The 26,402-nt window shown below is 40.3% G+C and overlaps 1 protein-coding gene across 1 annotated transcript in view; it reads left to right on the top strand.

Moving 5' to 3' along the window:
- The first annotated feature begins 2,204 nt into the window (after positions 1-2,204).
- Positions 2,205-26,402, top strand: part of LEMD3 (LEM domain containing 3) — a 69,212-nt gene continuing 45,014 nt past the window's right edge. The window contains exons 1-2 of the mRNA XM_049783019.1: positions 2,205-3,219; positions 3,298-3,600. Coding sequence (XP_049638976.1) covers positions 2,205-3,219; positions 3,298-3,600 — 1,318 coding nt within the window. The remainder of the gene's footprint in view (positions 3,220-3,297; positions 3,601-26,402) is intronic.

Consider the following 26,402-nt stretch of genomic DNA (forward strand, 5'->3'; position numbering starts at 1 on the left):
CATCATATCCTTTTTTTTTAAATAAGGTAAACTTTTGATGGAAAAATTGAAAATTCTGATTACAGAGCATTATTCTGCTATTAAATTAAGATAATAAAATACAAGCATCTATGCTTTTTACTAATATTTTCCTGTATATAACGTAATAGAAAACAATTCATTTGACCAAAAAAAAAAAAAATCTAGTGTGCAAGATACAGTGCTAGGTACTGCCTTGTAGTGCTTAACTCAGTAAGTGTCAGACGTAGGTGTTTTGAGGAAGAATAACGACCAAATTGGGTAAATTCTACCTTGAGTTCACTACCAATTCTGGAGATAAGGGGGGGAGTGATAAAACTTTTAACTGTCAGGAGTTGATGTGAAGGCTTTTCTCTCTCAACTGCCTCTGCCCTCCTGTCAAAACATTTATCTCATCCTCTCCCAGCTCTGCAGCCACTTAAATTAGCTCAACAAATGTGGATTCAACTTGCACTGGCAGGTATGACAGGGCAAAGAGGTTGCCCCAAACAGAAGCCAGGTTTTCGTGGATGGAGTTTCCAGTTCCAGAGCTCATAAGCAAGTCCATCAACGAAAGTCACAAAGAAATACAAAATACTTCCAGAAGTTCTTATGGGTTGGAGAATGCTTAGAAAAAGAAAAGATGTAGGGTGAGCTTGTGGTCTCATTGTCCTGGAATGAAGCGATGAACCAAGTGAACAATGGAAGGGAAGGAAAGCTCCTTCTAAATAGCCCCTCAAAATAAATGACGAGCGATGGGAGGTGATAGATTCCAAAAAAAAGTGGGGGGGGGGGGGTTGGAAATAAAATCATCTTGTCACCCATGGAGAAATGTATGAAAAGCGTTAGCACGGAATACAGTACAATTAGTCAGGCGCCTGATAGAGTTTCTCAAGGTGCCATTGCTTCTCAAGAGAGAGAAAGAAAATCTCTCACTTGGCTTTTGCAGGCGAGGGATTCGAGTGAAGAAGAGCAAGAACCCATGAAGAGTTCTGAGGGGGAAAATAAAGCCAAGGGGGGGCTGGCTTCTCCTCATTCCTTCTTGTCTCACAGGCCCTCTTTGGGCCTGGAGAATCCGGTGAGAGAGAAATCGGTGAACTTCCAGTCTTGGGGTTTCCTTCCTTCCTTCCCTCCCTCCCTTGTCTTTCCTCCCTCTTTTTCTTTCTTTCCTTTCTTCTGTCTTTTCTCTCTTTTTCTTTCCCCACTTTTTCTTTCTTTCCTTTCTCCTTTCTTCTGCCTTTCCCCTTTTTCTTTCTTTCCTTTTTCTCTCTCTCCTTTCTTCCTTCTCTTTCCTCTTTTTCTCTTTCCTTTCTTCGTTTTCTGTCTTTCCTCTTTTTCTTTCTTTCCTTTCTTTCTTCTATCTTTCCTCTTTTTCTTTCCTTTCTCTCTCGTTTCTTCTTTCTGTCTTTCCTCTCTTTTTCTCTTTCTTTCCTTTCTCTCTCCTTCCTTCCTTTCTTCTGTCTTTCCTCTTTCTGTCTTTCCTCTTTTTCTTTCTTTCTTTCCTTTCTCCTTCCTTCTCTTTCCTCTCTTTTTCTCTTTCTTTCCTTTCTCTCTCCTTCCTTCCTTTCTTCTGTCTTTCCTTTCTTTCTTTCTTTCTTTCTTTCTTTCTTTCTTTCTTTCTTTCTTTCTTTCTTTCTTTCTTTCTTTCTTTCTTTCTTTCTTTCCTGTCTTTCCTCTCTATTTCTTTCTCTTTCTTTTCTTTCCTTCCTCTCTCTTCCTTTCCCTTCCTTCCTTCCTTCTTTTTTCTTTTACTCCTCCCGCTGATCCAAGAGGGCGTGAGAAGAGGTCAAGGTGTGCGAGAAGCCGCACGGACGCGCCGTGAGGAGCAGCTCAGGAGGAGAAGGCGGGGGACGGCCTGCCGGCGCGAGCGTGGCGCTGTGAGGCGAGGCGAGGCGAGGCGAGGCGAGGCGAGGCGAGCGTAAACGAAGCCGACGAGCCCTTCTCTCAGGAGCGGGAGGGCGTCTCTCGCACGAGCGCGGCGCCCAGGTGGCATTTTATCCCCCCCCTCCCTCCACCCCTTTCCCGCTCAGGTGAGCGCCTCCCGCGCTTCCTATTGGCTGCCGGGCGGCCTGGGGGGCGTGGCCGGCCAAAGAGGGGCGGGGCGGCGCGAGGCGGAACGGTCGAGTTCAGGGTCTCGGGCGGGCGGGCGGGCGCGTCACTTCCGGCGGCGCGCGCGGCGCTTGTAAAACACCCTGGAGAGAAAGAAAATGGCGGCGGCGGCGGCGACCGCGACCGCGACGGCTCCCACAGCGCCTCAGCAGCTCTCGGATGAGGAGCTGTTCGCGCAGCTGCGGCGTTACGGCTTGTCGCCGGGGCCGGTGACGGAGAGCACGCGGCCGGTGTACCTCAAGAGGCTGAAGAAGCTGCGCGATGAGGAGCAGCAGCGGCAGCAGCAGCAGCCGCAGCAGCAGCAGCAGCGTCCGGGGGGCCGCGGCGGCAGCAAGCCGCGCCACGGGCACAACAACCCCGCGGGGGGCGACGCCGCCTCGGCTTCGGCTTCGGCCCCGAGCCCGCCCTCGGCGCCCGCGCTCGCGCTGCTGGGCTTCAGCTCGGACGAGTCGGACGCCGACGCCGACGCCGGGCCCGGCGCCTCCCCGGCGTGGTGGGGCGCCCGGGTTGGCGAGGACGCCCGCTGCGCCGCCGGGTCCGGGTCCGAGCCGGAGGAGGAGCCCCGCGGCTGGACGACGACGACGACGCCGCCGCCGCCGCCCCTGCGCGCCGTCAACGGCAGCCGGCCGCCCCCCAGCAGCGGCCGCCGCGACTACTCGGACTCGGAGGAGGAGGGCTCGGAGGACGGCGGCGCCGCGGCGGGCCTCCAGGGCGAGCCCCCCGTCAGCCTGAGCCTCAGCCGGGCCCGGCCCCGTCGGGCTCACGCCAGGCTGCTCGGCCCCGACCCCCCGCGCGCGGCGATCGCGCCGCCCAGGAGCAGCGACGGGGCGGCGGCGGCGGCGGCGGCGGCCACCACGGCGTTGCTGCTGGAGCGGGGAGTCGCCGCCTGCGAAGCCCTCGACGGCGGCCCCCCGCTGCCCCGCTTTCGGGGCAGCGTCAAGAAGCTGCCCCCCGGCTCGCTGCTGCTCGGGCCCCCCAAGATCTCAGACACGGACTCTTCCTCCTCCTCCTCTTCTTCGTCCTCCTCCTCCTCGGACCCGGCCCCCCTGGGGAAAAGCAGCAGCAACCACGTCGGCTTGGAGGCACCCCGGAGTTTCGGCAACAGCCTCCTCCCTCCTGGGGTGACGGCCTCAGCAGCACCGTCAGCAGCTGCAGCAGCTGCAGCAGCAGCGACATCTCCTCCTCCTTCTGCTTCTGCTCCTTCTTCTTCTCCTTCTTCAGGTGTCCTCAGGCTCAACCACGCCAATCACACGGGGTCCAACCACGCGCACCCCCCCAAAGCCGCCCCCTACGGCCAGCCCAAGCTGGCCGAGCCCGAGGAGGAGCTCCTGCAGCAGTTCAAGCGCGACGAGGTGTCCCCCACCGGGCCCTTCAGCGCCCACTACTTGTCCATGTTCCTCCTCACGGCCGCCTGCCTCTTCTTCCTGATCCTGGGGCTGACGTATCTGGGCATGCGAGGAGGGACCGGCGTGGCCGACGACGGAGGGCTGGGCAGTAAGTATCGCTTCGCTTGGTAGACCTGGCGAACAAAGCTGTGCAGTTTGCCTGCAGTTGGGATGCATGCCTGCCCGCCTGTCTTGTCTTCCCCGCTGGCCTGGCGGTGCTGGGTGACTCCTTGCAGGAATATCAGGCTTAGTTGGTGAAACGATGAATGCCACAGCTGGAGGGCATTTGGAGTCTTTGAAAGGCACGCATCCCTGTGTTGACTGCATCCCTCCCGTGAAAAACCCAGTGGCAGGTTTTTTTTTTTTTTTTTGCATTTGCCACTGTCATGTGTTGGAAAGTCAGAAACGTCTTAAAAAAAAAAAAACTACCCCTGCCCCTTTCTCTCCCCCCCCCCTCAAAAACAACTGGCAGCTTGCCTTTTTTTTAGTAAAATGTACCTACAAGTGTTTTACATCTTTGTTTGAGCCTTAAGAATAACATTAGAAGCTTGCAGGTGCCGCATACTCCACAGTTTGGAAGTATTTTGATAACGGGACCTGCCTGATAGCGCAGTGATTTTTTTTTTTTTCTTTCCGCTCAAATTGACTTTTGTTTTTGGAAGGCCTTTTCAGAGCTCTTCATCTTCTGGTTGCATGCTTCGTGGTAGTCAGTGTGTTTATTGATACTTTTGTACTATCTGTAATGTGAGGGAGAGAACAAGGAGACTCGCTTCTCAATTGATTTTGCAAACTAGAGCCCTTCAGTGAAAAAGTAAAGGAGGACCGGGCAGGAGTTTGACTAGGTAGGCGTGTTCATTCATTCATTCCTGCAGCCAGCATCTGTAGTACTCAGCATTCAACAGACCGGTGGCAAAAATTCCCTTTATTTAACACATGATAAAAATAAGTAAAGATCATATTTTGTTCTGTGAAGGAAATAAAGGTGCATAGTTGATATTCTAATTTTATTTTATTATGTATATTGATAGACACACATTTTTGGGGAACCGAGCCCTGCAGTGCTCTAGGCCTACTCTGACTCTGCTCCGGGAACACCCCAGGAAACTTTAGGTACCATAAGCTGTGCCAGGTTCAAACCTGGGTTCATCACGGGCAAGGCAGGAAGGAGCTTTACCCTTTTGTACTCTCTCTCCTGCCTGGAGTAGTTTCAAGTAACTATTACAGAATGATGGTGATGGAAGAGGTATCGTTGAGGTGAGACCTGAAGCAGCCAGGAGGAAGACACTCCTCCAAACAGGAGAGAATTTTGGGTAGAGAGGAACAAAAAACGAAAGGCTTTGAGTTGAGCAAGGTCCAAGTGGTTAGGTTACTTTGAGCAAGAGTTTGGGTTTTTCTCCCTAAACTAAAACTAATAATACTAAAATAATGTCTGGACAGTATACGGAGGTATAGTTCCTGCATGATGGACTGCAGAATAAGTAATTTCTCAGCATTAAGTCCTTCCTCTCAAAACTTTTTACCTTTCCACTGAACATGAATTCACTGTTATCATTTGCATTTAAAAGATTGGCTTATATATTTTATCTCAAAACGGAGTGAATGATGCCATTTCCAGAATCAGATAAGGGTAGAGTCAAGAATAGTATAGCAGGTAGTGTATTTGCCTTGCATGCAGCTTTCTGATTCAATCCTCAGCATCCCCTATGGTCCTCCAAGTGATTCCTGAGGGCAGAGCTAGGAATAATCCCTGTGTCCCACCACATGTGGCCCCCAAACAAAAAACAAACAAGCAGTGAACTTTGATTTGAATATGACCAGTTCTGAAATAGTCAAATAATAGATCTTTTTATATGAATTGATTAACATAGATAACAGATAACTGAAATTTAGCACTTCAGTTGGTTCCCTGAAAGCAAGAGTGATATACTGTGTCCTGCCCTATACTGTGGAAAAAGGAATAAGGTCACTCTAGAAGTTAAACTAGTAATGGTCGCATAAGTTAAATGGCATAACCTTTCAATGGAGCCTGTTGGTTTCTTTAAAAATGTAAACTATGATCTAGCTTGACCCTTTTCTAGTAACTAAAGTCTTCAAATTTCTGTCTCATTAAATTTTTCCCACAACTCATTTTGCAGATGAGTATGATGAGACTCAAAAAATGCACCTAGAATTGAACAGGTGATAGGATTAAGATTTGTTTTTAAACTTCTTTAACTGTAAAGCTCATTTTCTTTTCCTTTTTTTTTTTTTTCGTTTTTGAGTCCCACCCGGCAGCGCTCAGGGGTTAATCCTGGCTCTATGCTCAGAAATCACTCCTGGCAGGCTCGGGGGACCATATGGGATGCTGGGATTCGAACCACTGTCCTTCAGCATGCAAGGCCTACCTCCATGCTATCTCTCCGGCCTCTCATTTTCTTAATACTACTTTGATTACGTTTGTTACATTTTTTCAAAAGAAGAAGGTACTTTTGTTAGGATTAAGAAAAATGAATATTTGTGAGGATTTCATACAGAATTATCCGTGAACACAATTCTGAAAATGACTTTCATAACTTCTTACTGGTAAGAAAGTAGTCAATCATCTTAGAAACTAAATTCCAAATATACTAGGAAAGATTAGGGCTGCTCAGATTTACACATGTAACACTAAAGTGTTGTATTAAGAAATGATAAATATGGAATTTTCTGGATAATAGAATAATGACTAAGCAGTAGAGACTGAAAGTTCTAGGATTTCTGAAAATACCTTTAAAGCCTCATTCACATATATTAAATGGGAATAAAAGGGAGTTTGTGTGGGATTTGTTTAAGGAACAAACTCTAGATAGTTTGTTGAAATCATATCCAGTATTATTCGGAAGTGTAGGTAAAATTTGTATTTCTGGAGCTGGAGAGATAGCATAATGATAGGACATTTGCCTTTCATGGGGCCTACCCAGGACAGACCATGCATGGTTCGATTCTGGTTTTCCATATGGTCCCCCGGGCAAAGCCTGCCAGGAGTACTGCCGGGTGTGATCCAAAAACAAAACTTTTTTTGTATTTCTGGTAAACTATATACAATCTGTGTAAAGTGAAATGTAAGTGATAGCCCATTTTATACCTATTTAATTTTTAGTTTTACTAAATACACAAGAAATTGATATATTTGAATCAGTGTAATAATTTTTGAATGCATTATATACATTATATGAACTATTGTGTACCCTATTGGAAAGAAGTATTTGCTAGTTCAATTAATCTGCACACTTAACGGAAAATTATTTTCATTTATGTCAGGGGTCTCAAACTCGCGGTCCGTGGGCCGTTTGCGGCCCTCCATACAACATTTTGTGGCCCTGCCCTCGAGGAATCATTTTTTGTTTTGTTTAGTTTTAGTTGTTTGGGTTACCCCCCCCCCCAGTGTTCAAGGCTTACTACTGACTTTGCACTCAAAGTCACCCCGACTTTGCCTCCTGCAGCCCCCAAGTAAATTGAGTTTGAGACCCCTGATTTATGTGCTCTGAGACCTTTTTCATATAGTGGTAAACTATAATGCAGCTCTTAACCATAGTGTTTCTAACACTGTGCTGAAGGGAAGAGTTGTACTTTGAGTAATACTATTGCCAGCAGATTGTAGGTTGTATATGAGAGTAAGCTTTAGTAAATTTTTATTAGTTAACACTTAAGTTACGTATATTATAATAACTTTTAAAAAAGTTCTTAATCATTTGGTCTTTGGAAATTTTTCACTATCCTGGTCTTATTAAATTACTTTTCATTAAAAAATGTTATTGTGAGACATCTTCTACTCATCTATAAAAGTAGGGAATTGAGTAGAGTAACTCTCAAGTTCTTTTTGTACCTGCTTGGTATAATTTAAACTTTGTAAGTTGCCTTCCCAAACCATTGCAAGGTTTGATTAGCTAGTGGTCATACTAGTTTCTGACAATTCACCAAAAGAAGATACACTGACCTTCTTGTGGTCATATGATTATTATTTAAAATATTTTTAATTGCAAAAGACAGTATTTTTAGAGAAATATTGAATAGTGATCTGTAAATCAAAAGATCACTATTCAAAAATTCATAGATACTATCATATGCATTTGTGTTTTAAAAATATTACTCTGAAAGTTAGTCTAGAAGCACACATCTATTATAAGGCTGTTTAGGCACCAGAGTTGTTTAGGGCCCAGGGTACTACGGGAGGCAAGCTTTCCTTGCATGTGACCCACTTGGGTTCAATTCTGCCACACCTTGATCACCGGGGCTGATCCCTGAGTACTGCCTGGACTTGGCCCCCTTCCCGCCAAATAATAGAATGGTTCAGGAAGACCTGGCAGCTGAAAACATACCCTACAAAAGCCACAGTATTAGCAGTGTTTGGAATTCCTGGACTGCAAGACAACTCCATTTTTGTTTAATACTTGTCATCGTAGGAAGAACACACCAGTGTAGATGCCAATGTGTATCTGAAGTCACCTAATGTTCAGTAACAGATGAACTAATAGAATGGTCAACCAGCAACAAGAGCTGACCAACTAAGCATTCTGACAATGACTTAATGACCTCATTATAGATATAATAATTTTCACAAATTTTCTTGCCACTGTACTCTCTTCTTTTTACTTCTCTTTTTACTTTCTTCTCTTTAATAATTTTGCTCCCACTTGTAAACACTGTATTATGATAAACTATTAGTCCATGATCTTTAAATAAAGTGAGTACAATTTAAAAGAAACAACCAAAAAAAAACTAATCTAGTGGTAAAGGAGAGAAAAAGATTGATTTAAAGACATAGGAAAGTACCAAGTAGTACAGGGCTTTGGTAAAAAAAATAGTGGACAGTGGTTTGAGACTTGATCGGAAGAAGAAGCAAAGGAATCTTGGCAAATTAAAGATTTCTAGCATGAGCTTTAGGTGGAGTACATATGGAAGGATGGAATCAAGATTAAAGGAAATCTATTGAGTACAGACCATACAGTGGTCCTCAAACTATGGCCCGCGGGCCACATATTGTATCTGTATCTGTTTTGTTTCTTCATTGCAAAATAAGATATATGCAGTGTGCATAAGAGTTCGTTCATAAGTTTTGTTTTTACTATAGTCAGACCCTCCAATGGTCTGAGGGACAGCGAACTGGCCCCCTGTTTAAAAAGTTTGAGGACCCCTGATAGAAGATATTGTTTCCTTTGATATCCAAAATTGGAATGTTCCCATTTGGCATGATTTGAAAGGTTATTTTGGGAGAGGGAATGCTTAACGATTTTACAGAAAACTAAAAGTAATAGCATTTTCACAGACACCTCTCCCCCAATCCCCCGGAATAACCTACCAAATTACAACAAGAATATTCTACTTTGGGGTAGCAGGATAAAACTTATGAAAAGTTAGGTAAATTTAGAACTTGAGAACAAAGCTAAGATACACATTAAAGTTGAGGGGTATTAGGAGATAATGAAATTGTTTATGAAAATTGTGAATGAAATGTGATCAAAGATAAGAATTCCAGAGACCATCAATATTTTAAAAAGGTAGTGGGCATAAATGAAAACAGTAGAATGGAAACACAGAAATTTTGAAAGTTTATTGAAGAAAGGGGTTGTCAGTGTATTGAAAGTACTAAAGAAATGATGATAACTTTATTTTACAATTGCGATCATGCCCAGCAGCCCTCAGGGAGATGTGTAGTAAAAATCTATGTGGTGCTGGGATTAAAATCAAGACCTTGAACAACCTAGACTTGTTCGTTACTGCTTGTGTTATTTCCCTGGCCCTCTTTTTTTCTCTCTTGTACCTGACACATGACTTTACTACTCAATTGCTTCATGGTGTCTTTAAACATTATGTGAGATAATGTAAATAAAGTAGTTTGACACAGACTTCTTTGTAGATGGAAGTTACCTTGCTATCCTTAGCACAATTGCTTTCATCTGTAAATATTTGTTGAATACATATCATATATTAGAGCTCAATGTAGATGGACTAACTATAACTCATCTACTAAAATTATTTCTACATGCTCAGTGTCTGACTTAAAACCTTAATACATGATACTGACAAGGTTACAAAAAAATAACCTATCACTTCTTCATAATAGTTACAGGAAATAGTTAAGAATCATATACTATCTGATAAGTGCCAGATTAATAAAGGGAGGGATTGCTGAATTGAATCAGTCTCAAATGGGAAAATTTCTTACTCCAACTGTGTACCGTATTTTCCGGCGTATAAAACGACTTTTGAAACAAAAGTAAGTCAACGGAAAATCGGAGGTCGTCTTATACGCTGAATATATCCCAAAAAATGTTTCAATGTGCTGCTAAATGAAAATTGTCTGAATATTGCCACAAAACGAATTTTCCAACTCGATCCTGCACCAATCACTGCCAGGCTGCTCGGACCGCCTCTCTAACTCAGCCAATCCAAGCAGGCTGTTTGTGCATGCAAATTAGACAATGTTCTGGACTCGAATCTACACTGTAAAAAGCCTGCTCAGATTGGCCAGAGTCAGAGAGGAAGTCTATTACAGTAGAACCTTTGAACCTTTGCTTGTTGTGATTGGCTTACTGTGAAAGGTGCAGTTGCAGCACAGGAAGGTTCTGTCTGATACAGCGAATATAGGCCTAAACCTATGTTTTAACTGCAAAATTAGGGGGTCGTCTTATACGCCGGCAAATATGGTACTTTATTCTTTACACTGAACAAAGGATATTCATGGAAGTTTTAAAAGCAAAGGACTGGCATGATCAGACTGATCTTTAAAGAAACAGATGGTGGTATAGATGTTGGAGTGACAGGAATGGAGAGGAGCAGAGTGCAGAAACGAAGCAGTCAGGGAATGACAAAATGAAGGAATTTGAGGGCTACAGTAAGCTCTGCAACTGAGAGAATCATTTGAAGAAGGAAATAAAATACTTTGTGGTGGTCTGAATGCAGAGAACAAGGGGGAGAAAAGAAAAGATTGTAGTCTGGTTGTGATTACGGATGACTAAGAATAGAGATACCTTGGACAGGATGAGAGGTACTAAAAATTAAGTTGGGGACGGTACTATAGGGAACAGTTGTGTTTCATTTGGAGCTTATTGTGTGAATTGTTCAAAGTTGAAGTCAGTCCTGCAGGCCATGAAGTTACATAATTGGATTGAAGGTGAGTGAATCACCTTTAACTGTGCACCTGTGTGTGTACAAAGGTTTTTGTTTTGTGTTTACATTTTTGTTTTTTTAAGTTATTAGACTACCAAAAATATCCAAAGCTTGGTATCGATAGTGCATGGAGACAGACATATTTTGGAAAATAGTTGTTCTCCTCATTCTTGAATGAAAACTTATTCAAAAGCAAACTTAGTGAAGTTTTTCAAAGTAATTCCTATGTTAACTACTTGACTTTTCCTCTTTATGGAAGGAAAGAGTTTTCCTATTTCTGGGAGCCCGTGGGTTTATATATCTTTTCATGATTAGTGAAATTAATATCTATTCTCTGAAACTGTTCTTGGGAATCAGCTCTAGAATATTTTAAAATTTTCATAATTTAAAATTGCGAATTTCACAAGCTTATATCTGTAGTGCCTGTTGAAGGAAACAGTGGCATATAGAGCACAAATCTCTATTAGATTTGAGGAGGCGCACCTGGGTTTGCGTAGTGTCTCTTCTGCTTACTGTTTGTTTTTTTTTTTGGTTTGTTTTTAACTAAAGGCAAGGAGCCGAACCACCATAAACTTCAGTATCTTCATCTGTAAATAGAGTTATGAGAATTAAATAATGATTATAAAATACTTGACTCAGTACTTGACACATAGTACTAATAACTGCTAACCCTCTGTGACAGGTGCTGAGCTGACTAATTGTTATTTAATCTTTATGAGGTGAGTACTTATCCCATTTTATAGGTGAGTCTGAGAGGGAAGTTAAATAACTTGCCCAGGGTCATGTAGCTAGTAAGCACAGAGGCAATATTGCATTCAGATAATGACCCTTAACCACTCTGCTAGATTGCTTTCTAATAGAAGTATATTCTGTACTGTTATTATCCTGAAAATTATGAAGAATATGGAGAGTGAAGCAAATCAATGCATGAAGACCTAGAAATGTCGTGAATAACCTATAAAGCTTAGTAAAATTAAAGACAAGGTAGTACAAATATATAGTCATGTAACAATTAGGAATCATGTATTATTATTAAGGTTTTTGAGAATGTAATTAACATATGATGGAAGAGAGGGCTCTGTATATAATATAATGCAAATATATAAAAATATAAAATAATTTTTTTTGTTTTTTTGGGGCCACACCTAGTGATGCTCAGGGGTTACACCTGGCTATGCACTCAGAAATCGCTCATGGCTCGCGGGGCCATATGGGACATCTGGGATCGAAGCCAGGTCTGTCCTGGGTGAGCCGCGTGCAAGGCAAATAAATGGCCCTGCCACTATGCTACTGCTCCGCCCCCCAGAATAATTTTTTTTTTAAAGTAAATGATTTGCAGTTTCAAAACTGGCAGGTTAAAGTGGTCCTTTTTTATTACTACTTTAAAGCGTAATTTTTCCTTTATCTTGTAAGTTGTAAAAACTCGTTCTGCTTTTTTTTTAACTTTTAAATATATATTTTTTTCTGTTATATTTGTTCCAGTGGGAATGAAACTACAGTTTTATTTTATTTTTACTTCTGGGTTTTGGGCCACACTTGGCATGCTCAGGGGTTACTTCTGGCTCTGTGCTCAGAACAGTTGCTCCTGGCAGGTTCGGGGCGCCTTGTGGGATGTTGGGGATCAAACCCTGGTCCGTCGTCCCTGGTTGGCTGCTTGCAAGGCAAATGCCCTACCACTGTGCTATTACTCCAGCCCCAAACGTACATTTTTAAGGAAGCTTTAAGTATTTTTATTATTTTTCAATTGAGCAGTAGGGTTTTAAAGTGAGCTTCTTGCTCATTATCTGAAAAATGCTTTATGTAATTAAGAGGAATCTTGCTGCAGAGATTTATAACCTAGATGCTAAGTATTTAATCTGCTTTATTAAATGATATATATCTTACACTATTGGAAATTGCCAATAAAATATATGGTGAGCGAGTAGCATTAACGTGTTTTTTTGTTTGTTTTTGTTTTTTTGCGGGGCTTGGGGGAACACCTTTTCAGTGCTCAGGGCATACTTTTGACTCTTCTCAGGGATCACTCCTGATGAGAGTTGGGCTAGACATGGTGCCTGTTATTGGGCCTGTGTCAGTTGCATATAGGCAAAAACCTTAGTCCACGTACTATCTCTCTGACTCCTGTACTAACTTGATGATAGGAAATCATATTATTGCTCTATCTTGAATCCTAATTTCTTAATTTGTTAAGTGCAAAATACTGTTAGCTTGACTATCCAGCATAATACTAATTGTGTAAATTGTTGTACGTTAATTGTCTCATAACTTTAGATTTTGACTTTCACATTTAGAATTTATTTAGAAAAGTAGAAGTGAACCAATAACAGTATATTTGAGTAATATCCTCATGAAGTTTTCTGTTGGCAGGAATTGACAAGGAAGAAAATGTGCAGATGTTAGATATATATGTTTACCTTTTTATTTTATGTGCTCCATATTATTCCTTTGAAAGTTAACTGTTCTGGGCAGTATAGAGTGCTTCCTTTGTACTTGTCTGACAGAGGTTCTATTCCAGCACCCAATATATGGCCCCCAAGCCCTGCTAGGAGTGATTTTTTTTTTCCCGAATGTTGGACCACATCTGGTGACGTTCAGGATTACTCCTGGCTATGAGCTCAGCTATCACTCCTGGCTTGGGGGGGACCATATGGGACACCAGGGGATCAAACCTGTTTGTCCTGGTCAGCCCCATGCAAGGCAAATGCCCTACTGCTCCGCCATCCTTCTGGCCTCATAGGAGCAATTTCTGAACATAGATCCGGGAGTAACCCCTGAGTATCACTAGGTGTGCTTCCCTAACCCCAAATTGACTTTTCTAAGGAAATCAACTTCTAAAGTATTTATAAAAGATTATTAAAATCTATAATAACATCTAAATGTTTGAAGATGATAACAGTTATATAGAAGTCATCTTTATTTTAAATGTATTAACTTTTTCATTTTCAACTATAAATTTTAAATGATACTTTCTCTAGGTAGCATATTTGTTTTATGCCCTCAACTTTTTAAAAATATTTTTGAACTTATCTTTATAGTTATGTTGAACTCTAAAGTCAAGATAACATTTAGAGAGCCTTGGGCTTAAAACGTGCAGGCATTTAAATCAGCTGTTTTGAAGTAATTGAATAAGCGTGCACCAACAATTGTTCTTCCGCTCTGAATATGACATGAGTAGAAAGAGCAGTGAGCAATTTAACAGTTTATTGATTTTATTTGAATTTTTGTTTTGTTTTTGGGCCACACCTGACGATCCATAGGCCTTACTCTTGGTTCTGTACTCAGGGATACTGAGGATCATTAAATCCTAGTCAGCTGCTTGCAAGACAAGCACCCTACCTGTGGTTTTATTGATTTATGAGTTTGAAAGGAACTTGGTAATAGTGACTAATTTCTTATAGCACTTTATATTTAAAAGAAAGCTTTTGTTCACTATGAATTTACTTGAGTATGATTATTTTTAAAAAAATTATATGTAAGGAGAGAGCCATTGAGTTAAGAACAATTTGATAAAATCTAGTTCTTCCCAGAGGTTCCCAACTTAACCTGGCTTGCTAACCCCTTTACAGGTGAAAAAAATTCACTCTGTCCCCCTGTAAGCAAAGGAGTAGCCCCCAATTACAGCTGTGACTTTTACCTCCCCCACTCTGCTGAATTATTGCAGTAATTCCTTGGGCTATTAAGGAAGACTGACTTTCTAAGTTCATAAGAATACTTCCCATGAAATTACAGTATTACATATATGACAATATTACAGATGCTTTTTCCCCTCCATACCTGGTAATGCACAGGGGACCATGTAGTGCTGGGGTCAAACCTTGGGGGTGAAGGAGATTTCCAGTTTGCAATTCATGTGTTTCAGCACTTGGAGCCCACTTCCGAATCTGCACACTTTCTCAGTTGATTTAGTTTACTTGAAACATTTGTTAAGTTTTTCCTATTCATCTGTACTCCAATAAATTATTTATAGAACCTCTGCTATGTCCAATATCAGAAGATGAGAAAGGAGCATATATTTTATAGAGGGATACTCTTCTCCCAGCAACACTACCCTTACCCTGACCTCCCTTCTGTCCCCACATTGTGGGTTTGCTTCTTAAATATTTCTGTACCAACTAGCCCTTTGAGTTATTTAGACTTTGGTTGCTGTGTAACAGTACTTCAGATTTATATTTTGTGATTTGGGAAACATAACTTTTAAAATAAGATTCCCAAATTTTGAGTATGTCTTTTAATAATTGTGTATTCTGCACAAAAGATCTGCTTTCATTTCTTGCAGGGTTTTAGCAGTAATCTAAAATAAAGCAAAGAAAGGAAGAGAGATGAGTAAATTTATCAGAATTGAAAAATATTACCATTCGAAAGTATTTATGATCATGATTCATCACCAAAGTTGACTTTAAAAAAAAAGTCAGCCAGAGCAGTGGCGCAGTGGTAGTGCATTTGCCTTGCATGTGGCTGACCCAGAACCCACCTGGGTTTGATCCCCCGCGCCCCATATGGTCCCCCAAGCCAGGAGCAATTTTTGAGTGCATAGCCAGGAGTAAACCCTGAGCGTCACCAGGTGTGGCCCCAAAACAAGAAACAAAAACAAAAAGTAATTTCCTATTATCCCTTCTCTTAAAGTCCAAAGGCTTACTGATAAAAGTATTAATAGTTTTATATATGGATACTCATAATTTTTATGATTACTTCTAATAAGTAGTTATAATCTTCATAAGAAAACTGAAATACTGAGGGGGAAATGTTATGAATGATTTAAGAGCCCATAGCTTATGAGTTTTGAAACCAGTATTTGAATTTAGCTGCTTTAAGAGTTCGTAACCTAAAATCTTACCTATTTTATTTTTTTACGCATTTCTCATCTAACTTTCTTTGGGCAATTTAGTTACTCATAACTTCAGAATTTTGGTTTTTACATCTGTCAAATGATGATAATAAAATCAATTTTTAGAAATGTTGTTTCTAGAAGACTAATGTGATAATATCCAGTGAAATGCTGTGGAGAAACTTAAGTAAATTATTTTTAGTGTTGTTTTGGGGTCACACGTTTAATGGGTTACTCCTGGCTCTGCTTGGGGGCCATTTAATGCTGGGGATTTTTTCTAGGCTTCCCTCACAAGCATGCTTTGGGTATGCTCATTTAGCTGTCTCTCCAGCTCTGTAACTATGTTTTTAATACTGTAAGTTAAGATTCTCAGCTGTGGTAGTCTAATTTAAGCAACATGTGTTTAGCACTGTTGACATATCCTTCAGTAATGTAAATAAGCATATAGAAGTGTTAAATTTATAGTCCTTATCATTTTAAGACCTTTCTGTCAAGCTGTCCGAGTAGATAAAAGGAGCCATCTTTTTACATGACCTCATTTGTACCTTATCTGGTCACTGAAAGAACATTTTTCTTTTTTGCACTATATTAATTTAATAAATTGTGGAATGCAGTTTGAAAGTAGATTTTAGTTTTGCTGACCACCAGGAGGTAGATTTGCTGATAGGAAAGTCAGAAAGGGGATACATTGCTTTTCATCCATGTATTGAATTTGAGACAGGAAATGTTACTTAGGGAATTGGATGGGTCTTAGAGTAACCTTCTGTTAACATTATCTGAAGAACAGGCGGTGTGTACAGTTTGTTCTAATTTGTAAGATGCCTTGAGTACTACAATTGCCAAGTTGTAGATGTGTGCCTTGTTAATAGATTGAATAGGGAGAATCAATGTTGGAAGGGAGTAAAATAAAAATGAATTTCATAATCAGGATTAATAACATGAAACTTAAATTCTGAGGGATTCAAAATGTATTAGTGTTATCGGTTTCTTGACAACACATGAGGCACACTAATTCCATTTTGTTTTTAAAACAAGTAAAATTCATTGTAATAACATTTCATTTATATAGAATTAACCAGTTTATAATATTTCAGTAGCAAAATTTACTAGAAGTATTTTAAACTATTGGGGCTTCAAAATTTATTGTATTTTATAAGCACTATATATCTTATTTTATGTACTTTAATTAACTACAATTTAATATTCTTAGCGGTCACATATGGCTAGTGACTATTGCACAGTACAGGATATATAATGACCTCACTGGTTGGTTTCATGTATCCTATCAGCTGCTAATATTTTAATATCTTTCTTGAATCTTTTGAATTAGAAAAGGATATTTGAATCGTGTTCTTTTATAATTTAAGTTCATCTTTATAACTTTAAAATGTAGGTTCTATTGTTCTCGTTTTATAGATATAAGGAATTGAGATGTTAATTTATTTCATGTTCAACAGCTAGTAAGCTGTTGTAAGCTAGTAAGCTGAGTAAGGCTTTAAGAAAATTATTCTGTGGTACCAGGGATTGAATACTGGTTTCATACTTGCAAGACTTAGACTTGATCACTGAGCATATCCCAAAATAAGCATTTCAAACAGTCTGACCCTGTATCTCTTTGTCCTTTTCTCATTGTACTGCATTCACTGCTGTAAAGCCTAGCTACTTACCAAGGGTGAGTACATGAGTGAAATTTAGTTCCATTACTGATCAGCTTGGGATGGGGGCGGGGGTAGTGTGTGTGTGTATTGGAATGTCAAGGAGTAGTACCAGGACAGCAAGCATGCAAGAAAAGTATTCTACCATTGAACTACATCCCCAGCCCTGCTCAACTATTCTTGCTTCACCATAACTTAACAATTTTAAGGATAAAGGGCTTTTTTAGCTTGAAGTAGATATGTCATTCCCTAAATTCTCACTTATTTCTTACCGTGTGTGTGTGTGTGTGTGTGTGTGTGTTATATAACTTTTCAGAGCTCTGTCTAGGAGGCAGACATGGCAAATAGCTGTACTGGGAGATAATAAAAACACAGTGACTGGTAAAACTTTTATTGGGATAAAGCAATTTTAGTACCTTACTCTTAGAAAGTAGCACTTCATTTGGGACATTCTCTCTTTTTTTTTAATCAATGATCTTTGAATACTAAATATCTCTATCCATTCTTTTACAAGGTAGTATTGTATGATTGGTTGATAAATATCAAGAAATCAGGATGACATTTTTTTTTTTTTTTTTTTGGTTTTTGGGCCACACCCGGGGGTACTCAGGGGTTACTCCTGGCTGTCTGCTCAGAAATAGCTCCTGGCAGGCACGGGGGACCATATGGGACACCGGGATTCGAACCAACCACCTTTGGTCCTGGATCGGCTGCTTGCAAGGCAAACACCGCTGTACTATCTCTCCGGGCCCAGGATGACATTTTTTAATTACTTTTTGATTCCAAGAGAAAGCTTGCTCACAAATAAAAAAAAATCCAAAGGAAAATGTGATCAGGGATTATTTTTTATTAATTTTGGGGGTGTATTCGGGATCATACTTGGTACTGCTCAGGGGATTTTTCTGGTTCTGTGCACAAGGTCACTCCTGGTATACTACAGAAAATGCATGTTGGAGACCAAACTGGTATTCACCACATGTAAGGCAAGTGCCTCAGTCTCAGTTCTTAATTTTGAATGTAAGATAGTTTGTAAAACAGATTTTTGAATTTGAACATATTTTATTGTATTCGAAAATTTAAGCTCGTAGGCATAGAACCATATACAAAATAACATTAATATGGTATTGATTTAAATTTGAGGTTTTCAAAGCATGAAGCATGTTCTAAGAAGAAACAAGTTCATTTAATTTATTTTTACTTTTGGGGTCATACCAGTGATGCTCAGGGCCTACTCCTAGTTTTTAAAAGCCCCTATTTTGGCCTTTAAAAATTGTTTTCTTTGGGGCCAGAGTTAAAGTGTAGTAGATAGACTGTTTCCCCTGCATTTGGATGACTTAAATTTGATCCCTGGCATTCTATGGTCTCCTGGGCTCACCGGGAATATCTCTGAGTGTATATTCAGGAGTAAGTCCTGAGCACACAAGCTGGTGTGATCCAAAAATTAAAAACAAAAAATGGTTTTCTCTATATATACCCCCTTAATTCAGTTCTTAAATTTATGCTGGTGTAAGTTTTTTGATGTTCTTCTGTAATCTTGTCAGGCAGGATATGTAAATGCTCAATACTGTGAACTTTTCTTTTTCAAGAATATTGAGATATAATTGACATGGTTTTAGTTATACAGCATAATGATTTGATCAGGTATGGTTTGTGAAATAGTTACTGCACTAGATTAATATCTACCACCACACATTGTTCCATTTTTCTTTTTACAGTGAGACAGATCAGTAACTGCTTTTTGTTTTGTTTGTTTGTTTGTTTTTTGGGCCACACCCGTTTGATGCTCAGGAGTTACTCCTAGCTAAGCGCTCAGAAATTGCCCCTGGTTTGGGGGACCATATGGGATGCCGGGGGATCGAACCGTGGTCCTTCCTTGGCTAGCGCTTGCAAGGTGATACCTTACCTCTAGCACCACCTCTCCGGCTCCAGTAACTGCTTTTTAGTAATGAACAACCATAGTGTAAGTAATAAAAATGAATATACTGATAGTGTATGTGGTTTATGAATTTTCATCTTTAGAAAGCAAAGTGATGCAAGCTATGGAGTTGTAAGCACTTAAAGAGAAATAAGCATCTTGGAGTAGTAAGTCAAATTCTGACAAATTATTCTAGCGATAGCTGGCATGATATGATTCAAAATGTTATCTATTGCATTAATTTGCAAGTCCTTTTTTACTAGTTGGTTATATGGTTGTTGCCATACTTGCTTTTTTGTTGCATGGCGAAGGGGGATATGTTCTTGTTATGACTGAAACCCAACTACAATTATGTTTATAATCATGGTATTTAAATAAATTATTAAAATAAAAAATTATGATCCTTATTAAAAATAATAACAAGGAGCAAAGACATAAAGAAAAAGTCACCATTTTGCCACTTTATATAATCTTAGAGTTTAAAGGAGTTTTAAAAGTCATTAAGTATTTTGAGCAATGTAGTTTAAAAGAATATTAGGTTCATGAAGACAGTGTTAAGAATCAAAATATACTGTGAGACTTATGTATGAAAATTGCAGGACTTAAAGATTGTTACCTTAAGTCTCTGCACTCACTTGTGCATATTTCTCTGCATATTCGTTAATTTACCAAGGATCCTTCATGCCATCCTGTTAAGTTCCCATTCATCTTTCTCCAGTCTGAACCCCTCCAATAACAGTGCAAAACTCTCTCTCCTCTCTGTCTCTTCTCTCCCTTCTCTCCCTTCTCCTCTCTCTCCTCTCTCCCTTCTCTCTTCTCTCTCTTTTCTCTCTCCTTTCCATTCTCTTCTCTCTCCTTTCCATTCTCCTCTCTCTCTCTTTCTCCTCTCTCTCTCTCTCTCTCCTCTCTCTCTCTCTCTCTCTTCTCTCAATAGCTCAGAGTTCAGGTGTGTACAAGGCCCTTAATTTGTTCCCTAGCACTACACAGTTTTGACACCACTAGGTGTGGCCTGATGGCACACAGAACTGCTGTCCTTCAGCTTACTGTGTCACCAGACCTTGGCATTGAACTATCCTGTCATATTGAATGAGTATCACTAGGAATGATCACTGGTTCCCCTGAACACTACTTGGAAGAGCATTCTCAAAAAAGATTCTAGGATATACCTGTGACTGTGCTTCTCTGATTAGTACTAAAATTTCCTCATGTTACTTAGTTCTCATGATGATCCAGAGTCGATACTACCTTCAATGAAGAAATGGGGGTTGGGGATTCAGAATCTTGTCCAGAGTCAATAAGTGGCAGAATCACTTATTTTATATTTGTTTGCATACAGATAATCTGACTACTGGCATTGAATATTTGTCTCTGTACGGTTAAACTTTTTATGTGGATTTTTACAATCTTGTGCATTTTTCTTTTAAAATTTTCTTTGTGATCATCCTTATCTTTTCCTTTTAAGTTTTTATTGGGCCAAGTTTCTTAACCAGGAGTCCATATGACTATCTTTTTCTTTCTTCTTCTTTTTTTTTTTTTTTTTTTTTTTTTTGTGGGGGTCATACTTTCCTACTTCAGGACCCTGAGATACTACTAAGGACCAAAACTAGGGTTTCTACATGAATGTTGAGGAAGTCATAGATTCCAAATGAACAGTTAACTCTGTTAAGTTATATTCAAATTAAAAAAAAATTTTTTTTGCAAAGTTTTTATCAGCCTCTTCAAAGAGGGTTTGATTCTCTCAAGTGAAAATAACTTCATTGTCAGTTCCTTTAGGTAAGGCTCTGTATTCTGTGTGTTTCTTCTTTGTGTTCCTTAGCATATGGTTTGAGTTAGTCAAAAAATAATTCTGGAGGTGCTCGAGAGATAGCATAGACTCGCAGTGGTCCTTAAACTATGGCCCTCGGGCCACATATTGTATTTGTTGCGTTTTGTTTCTTTACTTCAAAATAAGATATATGCAGTGTGCATAGGAATTTGTTTATAGTTTTTGTTTGTACTATAGTTCGGCCCACCAACGATCTGAGGGACAGTGAACTGGCCACTGTTTAAAAGTTTGAGGACCATTGGATAGAGGGTTGGGTGCTTGCTTTGCATGTAAACAACATAGATTTGATTCTCAGTACTTATTTGTACAGTACTGAGAACAGTACTGAGTACATTATTTATGTTGTCCTGACCTCTGTTAGGAGTAAGCACTGACCACAGCTGTGTGTTGCTTCAAAAATACACAAAAATGGGGCCGGAGTAATAGCACAGTGGTAGGATGTTTGCCTTGCATATGGCTGACCTAGGACGGTCCTGGATCCAATCCCGATGTCTCATATGGTCCCCTGAGCCAGGAGCGATTTCTGAGTGCATAACCAGGAGTAACCCCTGAGCATCACTGGGTGTGGCCCCAAAACAAACAAAAACACACACACACACACACAAAATTATTAATTATATTGATCAAATAAGAGATGGTATGTGGGGAAATAAACTTGAGATTAGTTTCTAATTTGTGAGTATTAAGATGCCTTGAATATTTACTGAATAAATATTAAAGTTCAATGTAATTTACTGACCTAGAAAACTTTTGTTACTGACTTGTTAAGATTTCCAGCTCTAGCATGTAGTAGTATGTTCTATGAAATTAGGTTTTGTTTTGTGGGTTTTTTGTTGTGGTGATTGGGGTTTGGGTTTTTGTTGTTATTTTTGTTTTGGTTTTTGGACCACACCTGGTGACACTCATTACTCCTGGCTATGCGCTCAGAAATCGCCCCTGGCTTGGGGGACCATATGGGACACCAGGGGATCGAACTGTGGCCTGTCCTAGGTTAGCGCACGCAAGGCAGACACCCTATAGGTTGTGCCACTGCTCTGTGTCCCCCCCCCCCCCCGTGTGTGTGTGTGTGTGTGTGTGTGTGTGTGTGTGTGTGTGTGTGTTTATGTTGGGCCACATCTGGTGATTCTCAGGGATCACTCTTGGCCCTGTACTGAAGAAACACTCCTGGCAATAGTTGGGAGACCATATGGGATGCCCTGGATTGAACTTGATCAGCCACATGCAAGGCAGACACCCTACCTGCTGCACTATCTGTCTGTCCCAGAAGTTAGTTTTTAGATGTCAGAGAATATAACAAAAATTAAACATGGGTGACAGGATTTTATAGGGTACATGCTTAGCAGTAGGGGACTTTGTTTCCCTATAAATAAATAAGAAATACTTAGTGGTAGGGTACTCTGTTTCTCTCAGAGTAATACGAATTAACATAGTTGAAAAGGGAAAATCCTTGGGGCCGGAGTGATGGCACAAGTGGTAGGGCGTTTGCCTTGCACGTACTAACCTAGGATGGACCACAGTTAGATATTCTGGGTTCCCATGTGGTCCCCCAAGCCAGGGGCGATTTCTGAGCGCAAAGCCAGGTGTAGCTCCTGAGTGTCACCGGGTGTGGCCCAAAGACCAAAAAAAAAAAAAAGAAAAGAAAAGAAAAGAAAAGAAAAGAAAAAAATCCTTGAGAGGTCAAAGAAGACATGACTGAACAGTAACTTAAGGATCTTTATCGGCAAGTGCAAAGCCAAGAGTTCAACTCCCCAGTGTCTGCTGTTAGTCACTTTCCAACCAGAAGTATCCAGAAGATGGCTTAGTGGTTTAAAGCACCCAGAGCAGACTCCTCCCAGGTACCACCACTAGTGACAAAGAGTAGCCCCACTGGTATCTGGAGAACCCCGGCAGTGGAGAAAAGGAAAAATACTTAGATTTAGAGGCTGTCTCCCCAAAAAGGTGATTTGTGGTGTTTTGTTTTTTGTTGTTTTTTTTTTTTTAATATAACTATCCACTAACCTGATACAGCATTACTGACCCATAGGGCATCTTTAATCATGAGTCATATTCAGTGTTTGAAGTACTTGCAGCATGAGTGCCACATGAAAAGTAAGAGCAGCTAAAGGAATTGCATATTTTTCCCCCATCGCAAGTTTTTCTTTAATGAGCACATTTATCAAATATAATAACCAATTGAGTGATTGTGGTGAATTGTGTATTTTTAGCATTCATTTGCATTTATTCATATTTCCCTATGTGCTTTTAAGTAAAGTTGTAGAAGTTAGAAACAGACTGATTTCATTGTATACTGTTCCTTCTGTCGTGTTTATAGTTGTAACCAATAGAAAAAGTATCTTTAGCTTAGTTTACTATAGGTGGGAATTGCTTGTATTTTGTCCTATTTAGGCTTTTATTGTTTTATACCTGATAATTTCATACTTCGATTCTGTTTCCCAAGTGGCTTTGTTTCTGATTTCTAGAGCTAAAAATCAAGATGTAACTCTTAGACACTGTTGCAAGTCAGCCCCTGAAGAGGTTGACTGATGGAGGGATGGAGGATGAGGTCTTTCCCCTCCAGCTCGGAGCACGCGTCTGTCACCCTGTTCAGCCGGCGGTTCTGAGGTGAAGCGGTGGGTAAACAGCTGGTAAACAGTCAGGCTTGTGGAAATATTAGCTTTATTCGGTGGACAAGACTGAAGTCCAAAGCCTCAGCATCAGTTCCAGCCAAAAGCTTCTCGCCTTCCACAGACCCTTGTTTTTATCCACCAGAATCAGGTACCACCCAATGGTGGGATCAGATACCACCCAATGGTGGAAGCAGAATCAGGTACCACCCTAGGGTGGGGGCAGAATGCCAGGTCACACCCTAGGGTAGGGCACAATCACCCATCAGGGTAGGGTCAGTAACATAATAATCCCATAAAATGTTTACATACACAAAACACATTACTTGTAAAGTAGGTGACAGTTTTAACCCCTAATTCAATTTATATTTCTAGTTAAATCATATATTAGTCCTGTTGGCTCGCCTGTGTTTTTTCCATAAAGCTACAGTTCTTATCTTCATTCTTATCCCATTTTAATGAATGTAGTGAGAACTATCAGTTGTATTTTGGTTTTGTTTAATTTTTTTTTCATTGATACTGTAATTTTCTCTTTTACTGGTGGCAGTATTAATACTCTAGTTACTTAAGATGTTCTTGCATTGTAGTTGTTATGAAGTAGACGACATCTTGTGTGAAAAAATGCATGCTGCCTTAAATTGCATGGATAAGTTGAAAAGTATATTATAGATCCTGTAGAATTTCCAATTTTTCTCTAATAGTCTTTCAGAACAGACCTGTTAAATACAGTCTCACAATGTACACTTAAAGAATTCTGATAGTTTCAGTGTGTAACAACAGTGTGTAGAATATAGTGAGCTTTTACTGTTTAATAAATTATATTCTAGCATCATCATCCATTTCTTTAAATAGCAGGTTATTGTGAAGGTGCTTAGCATCTAAACTTTGGGTTGAATTCCTTTAATTTTTCTGTTGTATTTCTGTTTATTGCAATAACAATTCTTTTACTAATGTATATGTAAAAATATTTTTATGATGAGATCTGTGGAAGTACTGAAAAATAAGATCATTTAAATTTTTTGTACTTTGAATAGTGTAGTAAGATAAAACTTTCAGTTTAATTATACATACTGCTTTGTCTTTAGTTGAACATGACTTATACCTTTGTTTTCAACATTGAGTCAACTACATACATGTGTTTAACTTGAAAACTTGGATGAAAGGCAGCAGACAATTGTTTGTATGCCTCTGAAAGTTTTGGGCCACTTAAACCTGGGAAGGGGAGTGGTACTGGGGTTTGGGAGAGATTGGTTACTAACCCTTTTTTTTTAATTTACTTTATTTAAGAGTATGTATCATTGTCAGAGTAAGCTCTTGCTGCTAGTTGACCATTTGATTATTTCATTTGTTTCTGAACAGTAGGTGATTTCAGATACACATTGTCATCTAAACTGTTCTATAGGGATGATAATAGTAAACAAAAATGGAGTTGTCGGCCAGAGCCATAGCACAGTGGTGTGGGGCATTGGACCCCGATTTGAATCCCTGCATCCCATATGGTTCCCTGAGTCTGCCAGGAGTGACTTTTTTTGTTGTTGTTGTTGTTGTTGTTGTTGTTTTGGTTTTTGGGCCATACCCAGTGACTGACGCTCAGGAGTTACCCCTGGTTATGCTCTCAGAAATCGCTCCTGGCTTGGGGGCCACATGGGATGCGGGGGGTTCGAACCGTGGTCCATCCTAGGCTAGTGCGTGCAAGGCACCTTATGGCACCTTATGGCTTGGGCTTGAGCCACGGCTCCGGCTCCCAGGAGTGACTTCTGAGTGCAGAGCCAGGAGAAACTCCCTGAGGGTCTCTGGGTGGGAACCAAAAACCATAAAAAAAAAAGTTGTCAAGAGGTCTAGTAATTCTAAGCACTTTTGCTGAAACTGACTTTTTTGGGGCATGTTTTGGTTGTCAGGTCTTTTGGAAGTACAAGAAGATGGGGGAAAGGTGCCCATACTCGTACCATGGAAGTTCTAGTGGTTTTAGCCCTATGTATATGGAATTTTGGTCAGATTGGTGTCTTCAGAGAGCAATAAAGGAATGGTGAAGCAGGGCCATTGGTGAAGTGTCATTTCTGGGTGATGGGTGAAGCAGCATTGGCTTCAGCAGGCCAGGGATCAAACTTGGGTTAGACACATGTAAGTCAAGCACCCTATTAGTTGTACTTACTATTGCTCCCACTCCAAATTGTTACTCTCTTAAAGACTAAAGATTTTCAAATTTACCCTATCCTCATCCCTTCCCTTCTTTGGTAGTAATAGTGGTGGTAGTAGTTGCTATGACTGAAGTAGTATAGTTCTTGCAGTACACTGCAAATATATTTGCCACTATGCTGACTGATGTATGTGGAAAAATAATTTTTGTAAAGAGATCTGTGGAAGTACCAAAAATATATTGCTTAAGCTTCTGGAACTTATACACAATCTGGCTTTAGTGTTCACTGATCTCTGTGGTGCTCATATATATGCTTGCTAGAGTCTTATTTCATGTCTTAGTGTTCACCCATGATTATACTGTGCTTGCCAGAGTTTTCACCGTTTTAGTTGTTACTTGCATGTCCCTGTTTGTGGAGTAGCTGGAAATTGCCTGATGCTAGCAGTTGCAGACAGAACTGCCAGGTACAGATTGCCGTTCAGACCATATTCAGCATATGCAACGGGCATTGAAGATTGAGCTCTTGGCTTTAAGCTTGCAGTTCCAGTGCTCTTGAGTCATTGAACGATCCCTGGGATCTCTGAGGATTTTTTTTTAATTGTGAAGTTAGTATTTTGAATTAAGTATTCTATCAAAAGTTATTTGAGGGGCCGGAGAGATAGCATGGAGGTAAGGCGTTTGCCTTTCATGCAAGAGGTCATCGGTTAGAATCCCGGAGTCCCATATGGTCCCCCATGCCTGCCAGGAGCAATTTCTGAGCCTGGAGCCAGGAATAACCCCTGAGCACTGCCGGGTGTGACCCAAAAAAACCACAAAAAAAAAA

The sequence above is a fragment of the Suncus etruscus genome, chromosome 11, assembly GCF_024139225.1.
Source record: "Suncus etruscus isolate mSunEtr1 chromosome 11, mSunEtr1.pri.cur, whole genome shotgun sequence".
NCBI classification, from domain to species: domain Eukaryota; kingdom Metazoa; phylum Chordata; class Mammalia; order Eulipotyphla; family Soricidae; genus Suncus; species Suncus etruscus.